This window comes from Xenopus tropicalis, chromosome 9 (assembly GCF_000004195.4).
Source record: "Xenopus tropicalis strain Nigerian chromosome 9, UCB_Xtro_10.0, whole genome shotgun sequence".
NCBI classification, from domain to species: domain Eukaryota; kingdom Metazoa; phylum Chordata; class Amphibia; order Anura; family Pipidae; genus Xenopus; species Xenopus tropicalis.
Genome location: NC_030685.2, coordinates 49,148,835 through 49,172,211, shown reverse-complemented (window position 1 = coordinate 49,172,211; position 23,377 = coordinate 49,148,835). Strand labels below are relative to the sequence as shown.

Here is a 23,377-nt window from a genome sequence, read left to right as displayed (position 1 = left end):
TTTAAGTTATTGGTTTTTATCAACATTTTTGAAATTTTTAAAAAATCACTTCAAAGCTTCCAGTCTATAGTATCTTATCTCCTACAGGTCATAAAGTAACCAAATAACACACCCTAAATATGAATGCCAGGGGTCCACTGAACAGTTTGATGCCCAATATGTGTAGGTTTACCTAAGTATGTGGCATGTAGGGGCCCCATTGTGAACATACCCCCATATGATCTATCATTTCTGTCATTCCAGCTTCTGCAAAATCAACACATTTACATAATTATATATGGGATAAAGCTAGTAAAAAGCACGCTCACCCCAGAAGTCATATATTTTTGGAAAGTACACATTCCCCCGAATCTAAAATAGGTACCCGTGTCTTTCTACTCAAAAGTACCAAGCTGCACAGCTTTTCTAAAGTTAGCAATTTTGATGACATTTCCAAAAATCCCCTCAAAGCTTCCACTTTGCAGTATTTTATCTCCCACATAGTGTTAGGTACCAAGATAAAACACAACATAAAATTTGAACGCCAGGGATCCACTGAACAGTTTGATGCCTAATATGTATAGGTTTACCTAAGTATGTGGCATGTAGGGGCCCCAATGTGAACATACCCCCATATGATCTATCATTTCAGCTCCTGCAAAATCAACACATTTACATCGTTTATGTGGGATAATGCTACAAAAAAGTACACTCACCCCAGAAAGTAGAAATTACACATTCCCCCGGATCTTTTTGCTCTAAAGTACCAAGCCGTAAAGCTTTCCTAAGTTTGCAGATTTGTATGACATTTCAGAAAATCGCATAAAAATGTTGCAATTTGCCGCATTTATCTCTCACAATTTCTTGATAAAGATCAGATAAAGGCAAATCACCCAAATAGGAACACCTAAGGTCTACTGAACAGTTTGATGTCCCATATGCATAGATATACCAAAGTCTGTGGTATTTACTGAACCCAGTGCAATATGGATTTCTCGCCTGCCAACTCAGCTTTTGCACACAGAGCCCCTGTCAGTGTATTATGTGCTGTAAGACCCCCAAACTATACAGAGACCCCCAGAAAACCATATCTTTTTGTAAAGTACACATTCTGATGAATTCAAAATAGGTAAAGTTATTTTTGTACACCAAAGTTACACATGGCAAAGCTATGCTAAAAACAGATTAGGAACACTTACACAGGGATAAAAATGCAATAAAACCACAAAAATTGTGCAAATCAGTGAAACAACAAAATAAGTCACATGACAGAATATCTGATCCAATAGTAACGCTGTCAAAATAAACAGTTAGGGAAAATAAACTAAAAACAAAGTGGTAAATGAAATGAACAATAAATGAAAAAAAAAAAAAGTGTTTGTGTATACATGTGTGTGAACAAATGTTAAAGTTGTGTGACAGTGTGTAAGTGTGTATATGAGTGTCTATAAGTGTATATAAGTGTGAAAAAAAAAAAAAGAAAAACTGCTAAATTATGTGCTGTAAGTGTATGTAAGTGTGTGTGTAAGTGCAAAAATAAAAACACCCTTACCTGTCCTGAAGCACTAATCGCAGTTCTGGTCCACCTGCTGCGTCCTGGAGTCAGGGGGCCGGCGCATTTATGGAAAGCAGGAAGTGGGGCAAAGCAGCAGACACGATGCCCAGGGGGCTGTCATCGCTAGAAGCATATGCCGCCGCTGCAGAGAGTAGCCTTTATCTGCCAATGACGTATGAGACACGTCGTTGGCAGTTAAAGCCTTTTTCTGCCACAACGTATCTTGTACGTCGTTGGCAGTAAAAAGGTTAAAATACATTTTCTCTAAAATTTTAAAGAGCAAGGCAAGCAGATTAAAATCCTTTATTGTGCACTTATACAGACCCCAGACAGAGTAGGACGCTAAATCAAAACCAGCAAAATATGTACCGTTTGTTGTAAAATCGCTTTTATGCATCCTCACTCGCTCTGCTGGTACGCGCCGCCATCTTTAATTCCCCCTGCTTCTGGCTTCACGACGAGTGTCAAAATGCGCATGCTCCAGAATCGCATCCACCCACTGACCCCGTGATCATGACCCGTGACCCTTCATGCTGTGTGCAGGAGCGCATACTGCGCATGCTTCGTTTCAGACACTGTCCAGGACAGCGATGCTTGGGAGGAGGCTGGGAGAGCAGTGCCATACAAAGAAGCGGAGGTACATGGTTGATTTTAAAGTAGATATTTCCTTACAGGGGACTTAAATTAGAACATTGCAGTGTTAGAATGCACAGGATGTAAACTAAGTTTTGCTAAGTTGTGCAATGGTAATCGACTTTACTTGCTCTTTAAAGGTTTTCAGATTTACAGACCTTTCTTTATGAGATAATCATAGTCAATAGTTGAAGAGGAAGTTTTTCCTTTGAACAGACTTTTTGTAAATTATAGATGGAACTGTACCAAAACACTTTTCAGTTGGTCATTTTTATTATTTACGGTTTTAAGATAATTAGCCTTTGTATTCTGCCTCTTTCTGCCCCACAACTGAAATTTTTGTTAACGATGTTAACTGGTGCAAGCAAGGTAGGAGGCTGATGCCAGTAAAAGGGCTGATTCACAACCCTGTGTAGAATTAACCTTACAAAAAGTTAATTGTACAGTAAATTATTAATACCAGTGAGACCTCAGCAAAATGTATTTTTCTTTGATTTTGTACACATTAGCTTCATTATTATTTGGTATCCTGCACTTTTGCTACCCTTAGGGCAGTAGGACATTAACAAACCCCAAGGTTCTTAATTTTAATCATTTTGAATTTATACTGCAAAATAAATTAAATATTTTATTTAATCACACCTTTGAAGAAAGTAAAGTCCTCCAGCTAAAAAGTGGCTACTAACAACCCCATTATTTGTGTTCTAACATGCTGTGCAAGAAATCTTCAATACTTGATAAGAGGCAGAGATCCTTCTGCAAATCTATTGCACCATACACTTTGTTGTTAGCCTGACTGTATTGATATATATCAGATGGGCTGGTTAGCATATTGAAAAGTAAATAAACTTTCAGTGCCCAAATGGTGCCATCTCATTGTCTGATTTCTCCTTCACGTAATCTTTTCAATTTTTTTTCTTAGCCACAATTGTTTATAGGGAGATGCGTAATACACTCTTATTACAGCAAAAAAGATGTGCAACAATGATATCTGTGCATTTTGTCTTGGCCACAAAATGCAAGAAAATACATTCACACTCATTTTTAAGCAATTATATGATGAATTTTTCAGCTAAGGCAATTTTCAGTATGCCCTATGACAAGATATTTTTGGCCTTCTGTAACAAAACACATTGTCCTTAAACACGAGCCAAGGACAAAACAAATACATATTTGATAACAGCTCATGTGTTTCATTTATCCATCATCATTTATTTAGAAGCTGCCTGACAAATACCTTTGCCTTGTTTATAATAAATAAGTTAAAATTTATTTAACCTGTTTATATTCCTAGAAAGTTGTGTCCAGCCTCTGTGTTTTATTTTTTTAGCTTTGTAGTAGAATATGCAGATAGCCATGGAAGATCACCTTTTCAGTGGGCATGCTACACACTTGCTACATGTCATTTTAAAAGGGCAATATACATCACTAAACATGCATTTAGTGGAGATAGCTTATGTTGAACCTAAGATCAGCATGTCATTTTAAAAAGGAAATATAATGTTTTTGCAGTGGCCAGCGCAGAACAGTGAAATTAAGTACCCATACTTTATTTCATCTTTTAAGTCCATCAAAACAATTGTGGGTGTTGGAGAACTGAAATAAAACAACTGGGGAAGAAAGGGGCTTTGTTAATACAGGTATTGGACCTGTTATCCAGAATGCTCCTGATAAGGAATGTTTCTGTAATTTGGATTTCCATGCCTCCACCAAAAAACATTTGGAGGAGAATGCAAGTCAAAATTTAAAAAGCATACTGCCCAATAGTCCTCCTATTGTTTAGTAAAAACGCCACACTTTTGGCTCACCTAATCAAATATTTACTCAGTCACACTTACTTCACATTTTCTAGAACAGGCAGCCATCTCTAAAAAGGTATTCTCCCTTCCTTTCCCTCCTTGCTTCATACTGGACAGGATCAGACTGAGACAGGATCAAGTTACACACATGCTCAGAGAATAGGAAGGCTGCCGCTGGCAGCCTACAGGAAGGGAAGAGACATTTCAGTGATGTCACTGTAGTCTTCACACTGCTGTAGGCTGCCAGCACCATATCTCAGAGAAGCAAGCAGGGATCTGGGAATTTAGATATGCAGTAAGTACTTAATAAGAATGCCTTTAGACTTACTTTTAATTTATATTAACCTTTCATTGTCCTTTAAACATTAAATAAATTCAGTAGGTTGTTTTGACTCAAAGGGGCTGTTCACCTTTGTAATACAGTCAGAAATGTAACAGTTCATCAAAAAAAAAAAAAATATTTGCCATAAAAGTGGTTTACAGAAATGTGGAGTTTAGCAGATATTCACCTCAGAATGGATCCCTTTGCTGAGCCTTCACTTCATCATAGGCCCTCTGCTGGGGGGGAGGGGTTCACTGACCCCCAAAAATGCTACAGTCACCGCTGTACTTCCTTGTTTGATGTTACCTATAGTTCTGGCAGAAACGGCGTTAAGATCAGGTGCGCATGTGCAGTTATTTCCATAGCTTCACTGATTGACTGCATTGGCTTAAAGAGATACTGACACCAGAAATGAAACCTTTTTTACATCTATCATAACATTGTCTTTGCATGAGCTTTATCATTATACCATAAAAGTATTTGCTGATGCTTTTCCATTCCTTATCTGATCCCCCATGTTCCTCTATGAGGGGGCAGCCATATTTCTGCAGCAGGAGGCCGTTAGCATTGGAAGCTGTAACTGACAGGCTGAAAAGGGACAGTCAGGTTGGCAAAACAGTCAGGTTTAGGGACTTCAAGTAACAATTACTTACAAAACCAGCCCTAACAGTGAAAAAAGATCAACATGACCTATATGTATGTAGATTCATAATTTGAAAAGTCACAGTTTGCATACACACAGCTTTCAGGACTGTAATTTTTTGGCATAGGGGTGGAGGTAAATGGTGTTATTCACAGGGAAAAGTCAGTCACTTTAGGGAAGGGTGTGTGGTGGTTGCTGGCTTGTCATGGGGTCATGCATTTAGAAAGTTGCATATTTGTACAAACCGGATTCCAAAAAAGTTGGGACACTAAACAAATTGTGAATAAAAACTGAACGCAATGATGTGGAGGTGCCAACTTCTAATATTTTATTCAAAATAGAACATAAATCACGGAACAAAAGTTTAAACTGAGAAAATGTACCATTTTAAGGGAAAAATATGTTGATTCAGAATTTCATGGTGTAAACAAATCCCAAAAAAGTTGGGACAAGTAGCAATAAGAGGCTGGAAAAAGTAAATTTGAGCATAACGAAGAGCTGGAAGACCAAATAACACTAATTAGGTCAATTGGCAACATGATTGGGTATAAAAAGAGCTTCTTAGAGTTGCAGTGTCTCTCAGAAGCCAAGATGGATTGAGGATCACCAATTCCCACAATGTTGCACAGAAAGATAGTGGAGCAATATCAGAAAGGTGTTACCCAGCGAAAAATTGGAAAGATTTTGCATCTATCATCATCAACTGTGTATAACATCATCCGAAGATTCAGGGAATCTGGAACAATCTCTGTGCGTAAGGGTCAAGGCCGTAAAACCATACTAGATGCCCGTGATCTCCGGGCCCTTAAACGACACTGCACCACAAACAGGAATGCTACTGTAAAGGAAATCACAGAATGGGCTCAGGAATACTTCCAGAAACCATTGTCAGTGAACACAATCCACCGTGCCATCCGCCGTTGCCAGCTGAAACTCTACAGTGCAAAGAAGAAGCCATTTCTAAGCAAGATCCACAAGCTCAGGCGTTTTCACTGGGCCAAGGATCATTTAAAATGGAGTGTGGCAAAATGGAAGACTGTTCTGTGGTCAGACGAGTCACGATTCGAAGTTCTTTTTGGAAATCTGGGACGCCATGTCATCCGGACCAAAGAGGACAAGGACAACCCAAGTTGTTATCAACGCTCAGTTCAGAAGCCTGCATCTCTGATGGTATGGGGTTGCATGAGTTCGTGTGGCATGGGCAGCTTGCATGTCTGGAAAGGCAGCATCAATGCAGAAAAATATATATTCAGGTTCTAGAACAACATATGCTCCCATCCAGACGTCATCTCTTTCAGGGAAGACCCTGCATTTTTCAACAAGATAATGCCAGACCACACTCTGCATCAATCACAACATCATGGCTGCGTAGGAGAAGGATCCAGGTACTGAAATGGCCAGTCTGCAGTCCAGATCTTTCACCTATAGAGAACATTTGGCGCATCATAAAGGAAGGTGCGACAAAGAAGGCCCAAGACGATTGAACAGTTAGAGGCCTGTATTAGACAAGAATGGGAGAGCATTCCTATTCCTAAACTGGTCTCCTCGGTCCCCAGACGTCTGTTGAGTGTTGTAAGAAGAAGGGGAGATGCCACACAGTGGTGAAAATGGCCTTGTCCCAACTTTTTTGGGATTTGTTCCCTTAAAATGGTACATTTTCTCAGTTTAAACTTTTATTCCGTGATTTATGTTCTATTCTGAATAAAATATTAGAAGTTGGCACCTCCACATCATTGCATTCAGTTTTTATTCACAATTTGTTTATTGTCCCAACTTTTTTGGAATCCGGTTTGTATATATAAAAAAAAGTTTAAAGAAAATGGAAAGTAAAAAGATAATCTGAATTCTGAATGACTATTGACTTATGCAGTTAAAGTGCACAAGCACCCAATGAATTAAGAGAGTAGTGAAGTATATACAAAGCATATACGAAGTTGTCAGTGTGTCAGCTTCAAAATAGGCCACTAACTGACTAGAGAGACAGGTGAACCTTTTGCTTTTTTTTTATGGAGAGCATTTTTAGTGGTTTTTTGCACATTGAAAGTGAACTACCCATTTAAGTAAGGGGCTAATTATATTTTAGTTAGAATCAAGTACAAGATATTGTTTTATTAAAAAGAAAAATGAATTCATTTTTGAAAATTTGAATTATATGCTAAAATGTCTATAGGAAAATAGAATTTCTGGATAATTTGCATAATTTACAGATTCATTAAGGGCAAAGCAGTTGGTATTAAAACACATGATTTGTAAGTGTTTTATAACTAAACAGAATTTTGAAATTAATGAAATTTTGAAGTAACATGCAACTTCCTGGTTCTTTCAAAAACAAATTTCCAGTCCAAAGATTTTTTTTTAATCATCTCATAAGAACAAATTAGGTGGAGACCTTTCAGAGTAGGTCTTGTTCTGTTGTTTGAAGAAATAACAAAAAATAGAGCTATTTCTGAAAACAAATGTCATTAAACAATCGTTTAAAATGGAGTATACTGTTCCTAAAATAAACTGCCAAAATATATTGTTAATAGATAATCTGTGTTTTGGACTTGTTGATTACAGATGTATATTGCCTTTTAAAAAAAATATTCAGCCTCAGAATGAAGCATTTTTTGAAGAAGTTTCTAATCTTTATTGCAAAGACAATTTGATATTAAATATTGCTGACCTGCATTTCAAGATATGTCTAAATTAATGTGTTCCATTGCATTTTATACATTGCAGATATCACTTTTTATATCTATTCTAAGATCAAACTTTTATCTGCAGGTTGCAAGATCTATTTCAGCAAGAAAAAGGCCGTAAACGCCCTTCAGTGCCTGCTAGTCCTGGAAGAATGAGACAGGGGGAAGAAAATAAGGTAAAGCCTCAGTGGGTAGCACTTCTGGGGTCCTGAGCTCGATTTCCAACTTGGCACTATATGCAAAGAGCTTGTATGTTCTCCCTGTGTCTGTGTGTATTTCTTCTGGGTGCTCCAGCTTCTTCCAACCCCCCAAAAGCATGCATGGAGGTTGTAATAAAATCGACCCCATTGTGTATAAATATGATAGATTGTAAGCTTCACTGGGGTAGGGGACTTGTGCATATATATGCACAATCTCTGTAAAGTGCTGCTTAGAATGTGTTTGTTTCTGTGTAAGTACTAGGAAATAAATAAAGGTAATGTTTAGTTCCAACCTCAGCTTGTAATAACAGTGTATCCTCAGTCCAACAATTTTATTAGTTTGGGCTGTTTCCAAGCTTTTAAGTGTAAGACTTGCTTCTGACGAAGTTTCCTCTTGGATTTTGTGATTTTGGGTTTGTTAGACCTACTCAAGGGAAAACATTAACTGATTAACTTGGTAGCTGCATGAAATCTAGTTATCCATGCTCATCAGAAAGCTGACATTGTTTGTCTCTAGGTATTTCAAATGACAGGAAAAAAAATCCATGTGTTTCTGCAAATGTTCCTGTTACTTCTTGGTTCTAATGTACAGTTCCTGCTGATGCAGCACAGTGCTGTTGCTGAACAGTTTATTTGTATAAAATCTCTGTGGCAGGTGTATTTGCTACTGGCAGCTCTAGCACATCTGGTCTTGTTTTGAAATATCATAAGAAGTGGAATAATAATGAAAGAAATAAACTGGAAAACAGTTGTCTCTCCAACTGTTACCTACAAGCCATATCAGCTAAAACCTTCTGCCACTGGAAGGTGCTGGGAGGCTGCAGGTTCTTTTATCCCTATCCCTTGTGTTTTACTTGTGGCAGTTGAATTAAGCTCAAGCATGGCATGCGCCGGTATGCTCACATTCATGTTTCTGTAACTAGTGCCACATTAAACAACCGCGTGCTTTGTGTTCACTTTGCAAGATCTTGCATAAAAGCGGTTCTGTTTAATTTTTTGTGCAGTGATCCTGGAATGCTGATAAAATTGTGAATAAAAAGATATGGCTAATTTCTCTGAATATTTGTGCTTTGCTCACAGCACTGAATTACTAAATCAGCCTTTTATGGATGTGTTTCATGCTTCAGCAGGGGGAAAACTTAGCAAATTAGGCACCCCGCCCTCCAGCGGCTTTCCTTAAAAACTTCAATATTTATGAATGTTCAAATCACTCTGGTAATGGAGGTTATGCAGTACATTTAATAACCCTTTCTCTGCAACTGAAACCATTTTAAAAACAGCCATACAGGCTTTAGCTTTGTTTCTGTGTAGGATTTTAGCTAAATGTCTTTTATTGTTTTCCTTTTTTTCATACAGTCGCATTGGATATTTTTACACAATATATGCTGTATTACATTTTGTCCAAAAAAATCAGGTTTTCTTAAAAATAGAAAGCACCCATGATTTTGACAATACCATTCCCATAAACATCATAATAAAAACATAATTTTTGGGCATAATCTCATTAACTCTAACACTTACCTATTTAGTAAGCCATATTACAAAATACATAGTTGTCACCTGAAAAGGGTTCAAATAGGTATTCAAAAATGGAACTAAACAGCTAATTATAAACACATTATGGAATATCCATAAAGCTATGTAAAAAGTGGTACAGGTATGGGACCTGTTATCCAGAATGCTCGGGACCTGGGGTTTTCCAGATAAGGAATCGTTCTGTAATTTGGATCTCCATAACTTAAGTCTGTTAAAAATCATTCAAATATTGAATAAACCCAGTAGGGTTGTTTTGCCCCCAATAAGGATTAATTATATCTTAGTTGGGATCAAGTACAAGGTACTGTTTTATAATTTCAGAAAAAAAGGGAAATCATTTTAAAAAATTAGAAATATTTGCTTATAATGGAGTCTATGGGAGATGGCCTTTCCGTAATTCACAACTTTCTGGAGAATGGGTTTTCAGATAAGGGATCTCATACCTGTACAGAAAACTTTATTGTAAAACATTGTGTATTTAATATGACGTTAAAGAGCTTTAAAGCAGCAAGCAAAACAACTGCTTATAACATGGTACAAGTATGGTACATTTGTATAAAAATTTGGATAGCTTGTTAAAATGTTAACACCCAAGATATATATGTATAATATGTTTGGTACAAATTCCATTGTGGCAGGTGTGGCACACTTCGGGACCTGGGTATTGATCTTTACAAAATGGATCTCTATACCTTAAATCTACCAAAAAAACTCAGCAATAATTAAACTCAATAGGTTTGTTTTGCCTCCAATATGGATTAATTATATTGAAGTTAAGATCAAGTACAAGGCACTGATTTATTATTACAGAGGAAATCTGTTGTAAAAATTTGAACTGATTAAAATGTTGTCTATGAGAGATTGTTTTCCAATAATTCAGAGCTTTCTGGATAGTAGCTTTCGAGGTAACCATACCTGTATAATATAAATATATGTATAGTTTTATCACCAACAGCTTTCATGGTTTTTGGAGTAAAATAAACTTTGCTTTTATATGCCCCATAATGTTGGTTATCAAACAGAAAACTTGTCAAGCAAAAAGCTACTGCATAGATGTGCAGATTGAAAGGGCATATGATCATAGCCTACTATTAAGTGTGTTCTCTTTTTTAATGTTTTTCTTATTGGGGGGGGGTGTTCTTACCATAACATTTTATATGTTTTTTTATATTTTATGTGAACATCTGCACAGTGGATCGGTAGCTATGTGCCTGTCTATTTTATAGTTGGATGTTGAAGATATATTCCATTTGTTGATAATCTAGGCCATGCAGACTGCCATGCACAATGTTATATTTAGTGAGTTGTTTATCTCATACTGGTTAATGAATACTTTATGTTATCCATAGTGTTCTAGCCCTACATTTAAGCACACCAAATTGACTAGTGTAACTTTTTTTTTTTTTTTCTTTTCAACACTGCAGATTATTTTCAGAATTATGTTCCTTTAAAAAAACATCTTTTCTCTTTATACCTGTTGAAAATGTAATTGTATTAAATTGGTTGTATCCAGGGCTTTAGGTTTTATACAAAGTGATCTAACCACCCAACTGAGTATTGGTTGAAGTAGATCCCCCACAGCTAAGAACCAACACAAAGTGTATTCCTTCAGCCTCATTATGCCTTTGAAATTTCAATGTGGTAGTATTATCTGTTCACACCTGGGCATCTTTTCTGAAAGTTCTGAGCCTCAAGCAGTGTCAAAGGCAATCATTCTCACGTCAGAAAAGATATTTCATATCTTTAAAATGGCATTTATTTTCTATTCTGAATCTACTTTCAGAGATGCCTAGGTCAGTCACACAATGTAATAGGCGCGTTTCTCTTTATACACCATAGTCTTGCAGAGTGTAATAGAAATGTTCTTTTTTTTTTTTCTTTTATCTTCAGGGTTGTGCTTCGGATGCATCCCCACGCAACTCATCTCCTGCACAAAATGGGGAGAGAGGTTTGTAAAATTAAAGCTTTTAAATGCACATAGAAATGTATGAAAGGCAGTTCTTGAAAATGTTTGTTTAAAGTCAAAATACCTCTAATGTATTGGTACGGTTTACTGTCTATTTATTCTTTCTGATGTAATTTCGGCTTGGCCCATTGTATGAAAAGAACTTTCCATTTTCTGTAGTTGGAACAGGCCTCTGAGAGGTATGTACCACAGACATGATACCGATAAAGGAAGATCGTGATAATAGAATCTGTTTTTGATCACAAAGTCAAGCCGTACTGGTTTTACCCTTTGTATATAGATATGCAATGAAAAAGTTTGCTCACACTGTAAAATTTGGTCTATGTGAAAGAAAGTAACAATTCCATTATATTTCCAATTTATATGTTGGAAATAAGAAATCCTTTGTAGAATATTGCTGCAGAGGCACTTCACAAAAACTATGTCTCTGTGCCAGACTTCTGGTTGATGGTTAGTAAATGAGCTCCATATGTGTAGAGGAAGTTTAAGGGTGTATAATATCTTAGTGATGTAAATGCTGTGGGTGATAATATGTTGATCTCCGAGGCTTAGGGGAATCTTTTTTGTTAGAGACTAGAAGGGTCATTAACAGTTTGCCTAGCTTTGGCTTTACCAAGGTAAGCAATGTAATGCCCAGTGGTGGCAGAGGAAAAGCCACAGAACAATGTGGTTTGTTTTTGTAACAAAAAAACCCCCAAAAAACAATGGCATAACTGGGAGATGCATAGGAAATGGACTGAAAGTTAAGTAATAATAAAAAAAAAAAACCTAACAAAATCCAGCAGAATAGAAAATTGTTGTCGCTAGGGTTTCTACCCTTGGCAGCTAAATAAAGGTATTTTAAAGGAAACCTGTCCATCCACTCCATTGCATATAAATTCACATATACAGACCTATCTATACACTCACACCGGGAGCAGGGTTTCTGGATTTCTTTCTGCCTTTTGTACATGGTTCCCTTATAGTTCTCTGTTATCTTGTTGACAAAACTGTCAGGAACAGGAAATGAGGGGGGGTATAGCCACAGGGAGAAGGGGTTTGGTCCTCTTCAAGTGTCCTGCCTCCTGCTAGTAGATGCTATACCTCATTGTCCCTGTGTCCCTTAGACATCTTAAGAGAAAAGGAGTACACAAAATCTTTTTTTTTTTTTTTTTTTACAGTTATATCTATAGTTAGTATTCTGTGTAACAGTGGGATCAGATTTAGGCCCAGATTCAGGCTGTAAACCTGTAATCCCCTGAATTGTTACCTTTTAATCCCTGCATTGTTTACACCTCAGGCTCACACACATTGTTCTCATGTTCACACCTCAGACAGACAGTAGGAACAGTGCCAGCATTGTGTCACTGTATGCTGCCTGTGTGTGCCATACTCTGCCTGCCCTATGCTGCCTGTGTGTGCCATACTCTGCCTGCCCTATGCTGCCTATGTGTGCCATACATACAGGCTGCATAGGGCAGGCAGAGTATGGCACACATAGGCAGTACTTTGTAATGATATGCCGGGGGTTGCTGTGCTATCCACAGGAGAAGGCATATGGATTTAAAGCTGTGTCTTAAAGGAGAAGGAAAGGCTAAGTCACTTGGGGGTGCCAAAATGTTAGGCACCCCCAAGTGATTTAGATCGCTCACCTCTAACCCGGGCTGGTGCCCCTGTACGGAGAGAACAGCACCAGCCCGGGGTAGCACCGATTGCTCCCTCCTTCCTGTAGCGCCGCGCGCGCGCATGCGCAGTGAAAAGCCGAACTTAAAAAACAAAGTCGGCTTTTTACTCTACTGCGCATGCGCCATCTGACGGATTTCGCCGGGAGAATAGAGAGGAAGGAGGAAGCGGTTCCTACAGGTACCCTGGGCTGGTGCTTTTTTCTCCTAACAGGGGCACCAGCCCAGGGTACAAGGTAAGCGATCTAAGTCACTTGGGGGTGCCTAACATTTTGGCACCCCCAAGTGACTTATCCTTTCCATCTCCTTTAATATGACATAATATAATTCTTTATATTATCTCTACACCAACCATTTGGGTTATTGCTGTGCTACCACCATTAATGTGGGTATGGTCTTAAAACCTCTTGTGATAACATGGGTGTGGTTTGAAGTGGGTGCGGTTTAAAAAATGGGAGTGGTAAAAACTGGCTTCCATTATTGGCCCTCCACCATGCAGGCCAGAAAAATTTCAGCCCTCTGTACCACAGAAGTTGGACAATACTGGCCTATTTTATACATTCCTCTAGACTTTTAGCCTTTGTTTCTTCTAGCACAGCAAACCTCCTTCCATTAAAGCAGAATGCAAGTCAAAATTTAAAAAGCATACTGCCCAATAGTCCTCCTATTGTTTAGTAAAAACGCCACACTTTTGGCTCACCTAATCAAATATTTACTCAGTCACACTTACTTCACATTTTTTTAGAACAGGCAGCCATCTCTAAAAAGGTATTCTCCCTTCTTTTCCCTCCTTGCTTCATACTGCACATGTTTCATTCCCTCCCCCCCTCTGCCAGATCCGCTTCTGATTGGCTGGTGGGTATGTGTAGCTCAGAACAGGAGACAGGATCAACACATGCTCAGAGAATAGGAAGGGCAGAGAGATTTCAGTGATGTCACTGTAGTCTTCACACTGCTGTAGGCTGCCAGCACCATATCTCAGAGAAGCAAGCAGGGATCTGGGAATTTAGATATGCAGTAAGTACTTAAAAAGAATGCCTTTAGACTTACTTTTAATTTATATTTACCTTTCATTGTCCTTTAAGGTGCAATCTATTGTGGTTATATACTGTAGATTGTACCCCAAGGAAAAATTAGTCCAGTGTTCTAGAAACTTAAAGAAATTTTTGGGTTATATTTAACATGTAGTGTGCTGACTGCCATTTAAATTCACTGCAGTTTTCAAATGCTGCCTGGAGCTGTTTGATTCATTTTTACTTTTTGATTCTAGAAACTTAAACTCTTGTTTCTTGCACCAAAGGGCAGAATTTTATTAGTTGAGGTATTTTTCCCAGAGAGCTCTTTATTAAATAAAAAAAAAAAATCAATAGCTTCTAGGTTCTTTATTTGAGAAAGCCCCCATGGTAAAAAATACATCAACTAAAAGTAGCCATACACAACACAATTTCAGCTGCCAATAACGGTTCTTCACCAAGTGAGGGGATCTTACAGTGTGTCGTCACCTTAACAAGGGTTTTTGCCCCCGAATCCCCACGTGAGTTAAGGAACTCACGCAGGGTTTTTTTCATGATTGCTCAAGCTGACTTTAGTCACACATTTAGTTCCCGTTCGCTTACTAAAGTTGCACATGGAACAGATCATTAGTACCTATATGTACCAAGACAGCTGGGTCATGTTCAGCTCTACCCAATGTTTTGTCTACCTGTTTAACCACATGCCAGACCCTGGCACCAGAGGCAGGAAACTGTTTACTTGTAGCGATCAAGAAAACAGTTTACCTTTCTTAATAATCCCCTATAACCCACTTCTTTTAAGGGCTACCCAACTGACTGTTTCATAATCCTGCTCCTGTTTTTCTCCCCAAATACTGTCTGACCTAGCTAGAGTTTTCTCATTGATCAAAAGACTTATTTAAAGATTGTTAATCAACCTCAGCGTTGCAATCAACTGTATTAGATCTCTAATTTGAACTTTTAATGTGGCAGAAAGGTAAGCACTTTGGAACTCTTGTTCCAAATCTTCATGCATATGGCAGACTGTCAAATTGACATCAGATTTTTAATTTTGCTAGGTATTATTATTCTAGTAAAAGTGCTAAAAGACAGGAACAGGGAAAAAAATTAGAATGAGTTCTAATCCTCTTCCTTCTTCTGCCTTTGCACCACTTGTGCATGTACAGTAGAGTGAAAAGCTGAACTTAAAGGACATGTAAAGTTTGGTTTGCTGAAATCCAACTTAGGAAACCTACCCATTTTCTCTACTTAATCGCTACCATGACTCCCCTGAAATGTGCCTCCTTTGCTCATTCTGCTCATTTCTGTAGCGCTGAAATATCTGCAGGCATTTTTTATGTGCATCATTAATATGGCGGATGCCACTAGTCCTGCCCGCTGACTGGCAACATAATTTCTCTTGCATGCTGTAATGTCACTATGACATTGAATGTACTTTAGTTTGAAACCACACGTTGCTATGGCCATGCATCACTATGCATTTTATTGGTGCCTGTAGTTTAAAGGGCTGTCATTAAAGAGGTCAGCAATGGGAAAGATGGTACAATATGCGCATGCTCCAGTTTCCTGCACAGCGCAACTGCACAGAATCACTGTCTTGGTCTTGAGAAAGACTAGGGCACTCTGGGAAATTTCTTTAGAAGTAATCTTGCAGTGTTTGCGGATATGCAGATTTACAGCTCCTACATACATGCGATTTAAGGTATTTAAGGCACTCTAAAGGGTGATTTTTTTGGTAGCCTTGAATTTAGACATAGTAATTTGTTTGGCCCGTACAAGTCCTTTAAACAAGAAAGTCGGCTTTTTCACTCGGCCCCAGGATTTCAAAGATAGACAGGAGAAGGAAGAGGATCGCTCAGTCCCATGAATCCCGGGCCTGTGTGGTTTTCTGCTAACAGGAGCACCAGTCCGGCATATAAGGTAAGTCAATACAATCACTGGTGGGGGGGTGTCTAATATTTGGCACCCCCAGTGATTGTAACAAACTTTTTTCTTTAAAGAGCACCTACTTACAAAGCAGCTATCCAAGTCAATTTGAGAATAAACCTCTCCCCTCAGAGCAACAGAAGACTAAGGAATTTAGAGTAGTGTGTCTCTCAAGCAATTTCCAGCTTGGCAGGTGACATAACACAGAACACCCTCAATTATCCCAATAATCACTACCTTTAAATGTAGAAATCTGTTATTGTGGCTGCTTATAACCTGTAAGCCTTTGAGAAGGTGAGCTGAAAGATAAATGCTTTGTTACTACTATAATTATTGGTAATAACGGGTCATTTGCCTCTCAAGTCACATTATTACCCCCTTCTAGAGCAGTACTTACATGGCACAAAAGTCAAGCAGAAAAGTGTCACTTCAAATATTTTTATACCTTAATAAACATGCTAGGGTTGTGACCACAAAATTACTGTTAAGTATGTGCAGTTAAGGAAGGTGTGTGCATTAATGTATAAATGTGAGCAGGAGTGAAGCAAGCTTAGCAACTGGGTATGAAATCCCAGTTACAGTTAAGTGGTTAATTCTCAGCATAGAAAATATCCTTTCATTGTTTTACTGTCCTTGGAACAACATATTCCCAAGAAGCTTCTCTACTCACATTTTTCTTTATATTTATGTCATCTGTTTCCTTACTTGATCATCATTTATTTTCTTAGAATCTATGTTCTGTTTATTATTGCCATTACTTGCTTGGATTTTTTTTCCCACAGTTTTCCATATTTAAATACACATTTCCTATATAATATTGTCTATGATTTATATCAGGGTGATCTATTTAGTAAACGGCTACTTGCTTAAGCAGTGAAACAGTTAACGGTTTAATTGGCGTGGACCCTGGAGCGCATTGCAGTATATTACTGGCCTATGCAGACAGATCTTATTACATTCTTGAATTTCCTTAGTAAATAGAATGGTTTCAAGTCTGCCCTTATTGATATTAGTTTCAGCATACTCTTGGCATTATGTTCAGTCCTGTATAACGTGCTGGGAGTATTGATAAGCCAAAGTACCAACAATATAAAGATACTTACCTTGTCAGATCACTTCTATCATTTTCTGCCCCAGCAGAATCTTGCAGATCGCTAACATAAAGGACATTTTGCACAATAGCAGTCCTGACATACTTTAGCCAGAACCTGGTTACATTTTCTGACATGTAACAAGGTTGTCACATTTAATAGCATTCTTATTTTCTCTTTAAAAGTAAGACACACAAAAATGCAATAGTAACATAAAAGCTCAAAATAAAGTGTCAGTCACAACAGGATGATTATAGCTGCTACTTAATAGTTTTCAGGATTTAAAAATGCATTTGATCCCTTCATGGATATGCCAGAATGTTTCAATGCTAGATACACTTGAAGTGTATATATGTGCTAGAACAGACCCTGCTTTGGCTTACAACTCACAATAAACTAAATCACTATAAATGAATGAAACAGTGAAATTTAATTTTATGGGAGTAAAGAGTAGAAGTGCACATTGTTAAATGTGATGAATGCCATATATTTGTAGAAATATAATATGGTGTTTACATATTTCCATGTTATGATAGTAATTGCGCTTTGGGTCCTACGGGAGAAAAGCGCTTTACAAATGTTTGTAGTTGTTGTTGTTGTTGTTGTAATTATACTGTACTAGTAAAGTATATGCTATGTCATAGGTTATAGATTATAGTACAGGTAGGGGATCCCTTATCTGGAAACCAGTTATCCAGAAAGCTCCGGAAAGCCAGTCTCCCATAGACACCATTTTAATCAAATAATTCAGAATTTTAAAAATGATTTCCTTTTTCTCTGTAGTAATAAAACAGTACCTTGTAATTGATCCCAACTAAGATATAAATAAACCTTATTGGATACAAAACAGTCCTGTTGGGTATAATTAATGTTTTATTGATTTTTTAGTAGACTTAAGGTATGGAGATCCAAATTATGGAATCCAGAATACCCTTGATCCCAAGCATTCTGGATAATGGGTCCTACACCTGTACATGATTTATGGTATACTATTTCAAGAAGCTTTTAGATTTAATGTTAATGTAAAAAGGGAATTAAGAAAACAAATTTTTTTTGCCTCTTTTTTTAAATCCTCTGTTTTGGGATTTAACTGAACCCTGAATACTTTATGAAAGATTTGGGTGAATACCGAACTGAATCCTAAATTGCATATGTAAATAAAGCTATGGAAAAAGAGAACCGGGTGCTTTGTGCACGATGACATGAAAGTCATGTGATTTTAAGGATATGGTTCGGCCAGCCACATGGATTTAACCAAATCCTGCTGAAAAAGGCCAAACCTTGTCCAAATTCACAGTGCTGTAAATCTACAGTGCTGTAAAGGTAACCATACGTAGACAGATGTAAGCTGCTGATTCAGCCCGTTCAGACGAATTGTATGGGCCTTCCAACAGGCCTACCCAACTGAAAATTCCATATTGACCATATTGACTCATTGATGTGGACCTCTCCATGGCAGCCTGTATCCCCATTGATGTGATCTGATTGGCCCAGGCTTTTTGTTGGTTAGGCTCATATAAGGTGCTGCAATAAAAGTTAATTGCCAGCTATTGGTTTAAACCAAGTTGACCAGGAGCTGGCAACAATAGAATGCTAGTGTTCAATCTTACCTGCCTTCTAAACTTGAGCAGCAAAGCAATGTACAATTATTATTTCTATATAGGTAAAAAAAAATCTCTAGTCTTAAAATTCAAGCTGTGTAAATATACCACACTTAGCCAAAAAATTTATTTTTACACGCCATATTAAACCCCCCCATGTGCCTAAGTACTGCATTAGATTATTTGTATACTAAATTATGTGATGCATTTAAAAATCCTTGAATTGTTCACTTATTCTTTACAAAGGGATCTTTATTTATGCCAGCTGGAAAGCTTTTATGCTCCTTCAGGTTTAGCTTCACCTGTGTGGAATTAAATAATAATAATAATATTTGACAGACTGATCTTCGGTAAAATTGATGCTGAATATCTACTGTTACTTGAAGAAGATGGTTTGATGACAGCTACTCAGTGTTTATAAGTATAGGAAATTAATTTGGTGGGACACACAATCTGCCATTGAGTTCATCCCTTCATGTTATATTAATCTTAAATAGGTTATCCTACAGACTAAAATAAAATAATGTATATAATAATACAAACAAAATAATGTGTAAAAGAGCATATGATAAAAAATAGGTGAGACATTTGTATTTCAGCATTTGGGAGGTGCCACGGGGGTTATAAGTAATAGTACAGGCTTTCTTGTATTTTCATATTGACCCAGGCATTTTGAAAATAATTCAGCCGTAAGTATGAGGTTTATGACCTGTTCATTTATGTGTGTGTTTCAAATTAGAGCTACTTGTGTTTTCCCTTGTTTCATAGTAATTGTCCAAATTGTTTAGTTTGGGAAATAAACCTGTTATCAGTAGAAAGATCCATTTACTGAATGTAATGCAGTTTTTTGTGTTTGACAGAAGATCGCTTTATGACAACCTTATCTCAGAGCTCCACAGGCTCCTCCCATCTCCAGATACCAAGCCCTCCTGATCTTGCTTCTGATCAGTCGTTTGCTGGTACCTTTACAGCACTAAGTGCCACCGAGATGGACACCACCAGCAGCTGTGAAGGTTTCTATTTTTCAGTTGTTTCTTCATCTAAGAGTTTGGCTGATATCTATCTATGTATACACACATACAGTGCATGCATTAAACACTAAGCACTGGGGTTTTCTGTAAATTGCATCAAAGGAGAATATATGCATAATATATATATCATACAGTGGATATAAAAAGTCTACACACCCCTGGAAAAATGTCAGGTTCCTGTGCTGTACAAAAATGAGACAAAGATAAATAATTTCAGTACTTTTTGCATTTCCATTTTTCCACCTAATGTGACCTATAAACAGTACCACTGTGTGTGTGTATATATATATATATATATATATATATATATATATATATATATATATATATATATATATATAACATAATATAGTTTTAGTGTGCCTTTAGGAAAGAAAATTCTTAATATTACCTGATGCTACTTTCATCTTACAGTGAAAACACAATGGTTTTAATTATAGAAACTTTCTGCTGGGCAGTTTTACTACAACATATTAATCACATTCTAAACACAGTATGCTGCTTTTGAATTAATGCATGACATTTTTTAATGTCTTGCTGTCAAGAATTCAGTCTTTAAGTGCTATCAAGCAATGTGTCCTATTGATCTGTACACATTTTGATTATTTTAAAGCCTCTTTAGCAAAGAACATCTCTGGATGTATATGGATAGTCATGTTTGAAAGAAATAAAAATGTCAGATAAGAATAGTATCTATAAGTACTGCTTTTAAACACTAAAGATTTTTTGTTAGCATTACGTTAGCACTACGTCATCCCAGCAAGCCTGTTGGTCCTTTTCTAAAAATAAAAAATGATATTCTGTCTTAATTAGTTTTAATCTTCCACGATTTTGTATTTAAATAAAAAATGTTAATACATGAGCATAACTTAAAGTGTGTACAGAGTGTAGTGTTTGTACATATTTATATATATACATATTACATATATATGTAAGAGTAGGTATTGTGCTTAATGGCAAGGGCAAGTCACACCAATAATAATTTTATTTGTTTGAATCTTAATTTTTTGTTGCAGTATAATTACTATTTTTATTTTTATTTATTGCCTTAAAGGAGGAAAATCATTTTGACATTTTACTGCCAATAGATTCGCCACATTAGTGCTACCTAGAATGCTATATTTATTTTTGCAGAAAACTTTACCATACCTGAGTAAAGAACCCTAGAAGCTCCCTCTGTTTAAGATTGCAGCTGCCATTTTAGTTTGGTAGCTTCGTGCTGTAGCTCTAGCCATTGGTAGCTCAGATTACAAATTTCTAAGGGAGTGGGGAGTGTGGTTTATTCATTCTTATGGGAGCGGGGAGCAGGAGAAGGGAGAGAGGAGAGCTGCGCAGACTCTGGTCCCAGGAATTAAGGATTTTTCTGAGAGAGGAAGTCAGGTACTGAAGAACATGTTTACAAAAAAGTAGACAAAAAATTATGCTTCTTTTGATAGAGGACTCAGTGCAGCTTTTCTTTGAGTGCTTATGGCTGTATTACATAAAGACCTTTCAAATGGACCCTATTTATAAAAAGAAGGGAGCTGTATGGGACAAGCTAGGAGATTTAAATTGCTGTCAATTAAATGATCTGCCTAGTCCCCAGGCATTTTATTTCAGCATGAGGGTTGAGTGATCTGAGAAGAGTAACCCAGGTGCTAGTCTGGTGGTGACAAAAAATCTTCCCCTCAGCTCAAAATAGTCGTGTACTATATGTGTGCTATATAGGCTTGCATTAAGTACACAGCTTTGGATGAACCTTGCATCCACAGGCAATCATGTTTGTGCCTTTTGAATAACTTATACGTTAGAGGCATGCTGAGATCGGTTCAGTCCCGCTGGCTGGAATTTCTAGGTGTGTCCCTGAATTTTCAAGCGATCTGATCACCCTATACTGAGATGGACTGCATAATAAGTTATAATTTGCCAGCATACCATTGACTGTCAGGTACAACTGTTGCTGCTGATTTTCACCTGTTTTGTTTTTTTGGTTTTTTTTTGCACTTTGCACCACTTAGTACCAACTGAAGTTTTATTTCATGGAGTTAACATTCTCTCGAGATAGCAATTGCACTTATTACATAAAAATGGATGTCACAATAGCCATTGGTGATAAATCAAGAGACACTCAAGCTTCGATAGATAAAAATGCATGTTTACCCAGAAAATGTGGATTTGGATATATCTACAATTGTAAATTGTACCCTGGTTTACAGTTTTCTTATTTTCATTTAGATGTGTTTGATGGTCACTTATTGGGATCTACAGACAGCCAGGTTAAGGAGAAATCCACCATGAAAACAATATTTGCAAATCTTCTCCCAGGAAACAGCTACAACCCAATTTTACCCCCTTTGTAAGTACTGCTGTGTCAGGTCATACATGGCCCTCTTTTTTTTTATTTATGGAACGTAGTTATAAAACCAGTCACACCAAAGAAAATGATTATTGGAATCCAAATTTCTATATTTGCAGCAATATTTTTGTCGGTTGCCTTAAGAAACCCCACTTGACCCACTGCATGCAATGGAACATTGTAGAATTGTAGAAAAAACAGTACATTTGAGGTGATATGTGTCCAAAAACATTGCATTTTGTTTGTAAATAACAGTTTCCTCTATAAAAGTACTGATCTTGGCGCTAAGAAGGTAACCTGTATGTTACATTGGGGCTCAATTTTTATAGACCTGTGAACTGTCTGTTCTGTTTAAATCATTTCTGAATTTTCTTTTCTTTTATCTTCTTTTAAATTTAACAACTCAGTGATCCAGATAAACACTACCTGATGTATGAACATGAACGAGTTCCTATTGCTGTATGTGAGAAAGAGCCCAGTTCCATCATAGCATTTGCTCTCAGGTATATACAAGTTTTTTTTTAAGCCTGTTGTAAATTAGGAAGAGGGCTGAACACCATTACCTCTTATGCATTTCAAATAATGTGACAATATTACTTGATTTTTCTCAAGCTTAGATTTACATTTTGAAATATATCATTGTTTTTTACTTTTTTTTTTCTTTTTCATTTAGCTGTAAAGAATACAAAAATGCTTTGGATGAGTTATCAAAAACAGCATCAAAGAGCTGTTCAGAAGAATGTGCTCTGCCTGTTAAGTATGTATAGCAGATATTTCCATTATCTTTTCTTAGAGCAAACTGTCATCAGCTGTTGATGTAAACTGCCTGTCTGTCTGTAGACAAATTAAACTCTACCCACAATAGTTCCACAAACCTGTGGTCGCTTTGTGGACAGATGTGTGGCATTAGAAACAGCCACCCAACAAACTTTCTCATGCTGTTCTCTACCATATACAGGTATAGGATCTATTATCTGCAGAAGACGACCTTTCTGTAATTCAGGACTTTATGGTTAAGGGGTTCCAGAAAAGGGGTCCCGTATCTGTTCAGCCATCTTAAGAATAGATTTGCCTTTGGCCGTATCAGATATCCTGCCCTATGTGGAACAAATAGAGGTCTTTACCTCAATCCCTAATAGATGAGGCTCCACTTTTACCTAAATCCCTATCAAATTAGGCTCCACTATAACCTACTGGTAGATGACTGTCTAAGCTTGCTCACAAGATGCTATTATTGGCTTGTAAGTAGACAATAGATGAAGCTTATGAAATAGCATGTTGTTGCCTTGGCAAAATTTTTCAGTTCTACGGAGAAGGACTCTCTTTGGGACGTGCTGGAGCACTTCGGAGAGAGAGTTCAATTCATAGGATGGGTTAGGTTCTAACCAAAATTAGGGTGACTTGA

General features: G+C 37.2%; 1 protein-coding gene across 1 annotated transcript in view; it reads left to right on the top strand.

The window, feature by feature from the left end:
• The window catches only part of pikfyve (phosphoinositide kinase, FYVE finger containing), a gene marked incomplete at its 3' end in the record, with an annotated part of 124,852 nt that overhangs the window by 73,684 nt on the left and 27,791 nt on the right, over positions 1-23,377 (top strand). Inside the window, 6 exon segments of the mRNA NM_001375305.1 lie at positions 7,698-7,788; positions 11,239-11,296; positions 19,467-19,619; positions 21,852-21,972; positions 22,380-22,475; positions 22,646-22,729. Of these exon segments, the coding sequence (NP_001362234.1) occupies positions 7,698-7,788; positions 11,239-11,296; positions 19,467-19,619; positions 21,852-21,972; positions 22,380-22,475; positions 22,646-22,729 (603 nt within the window).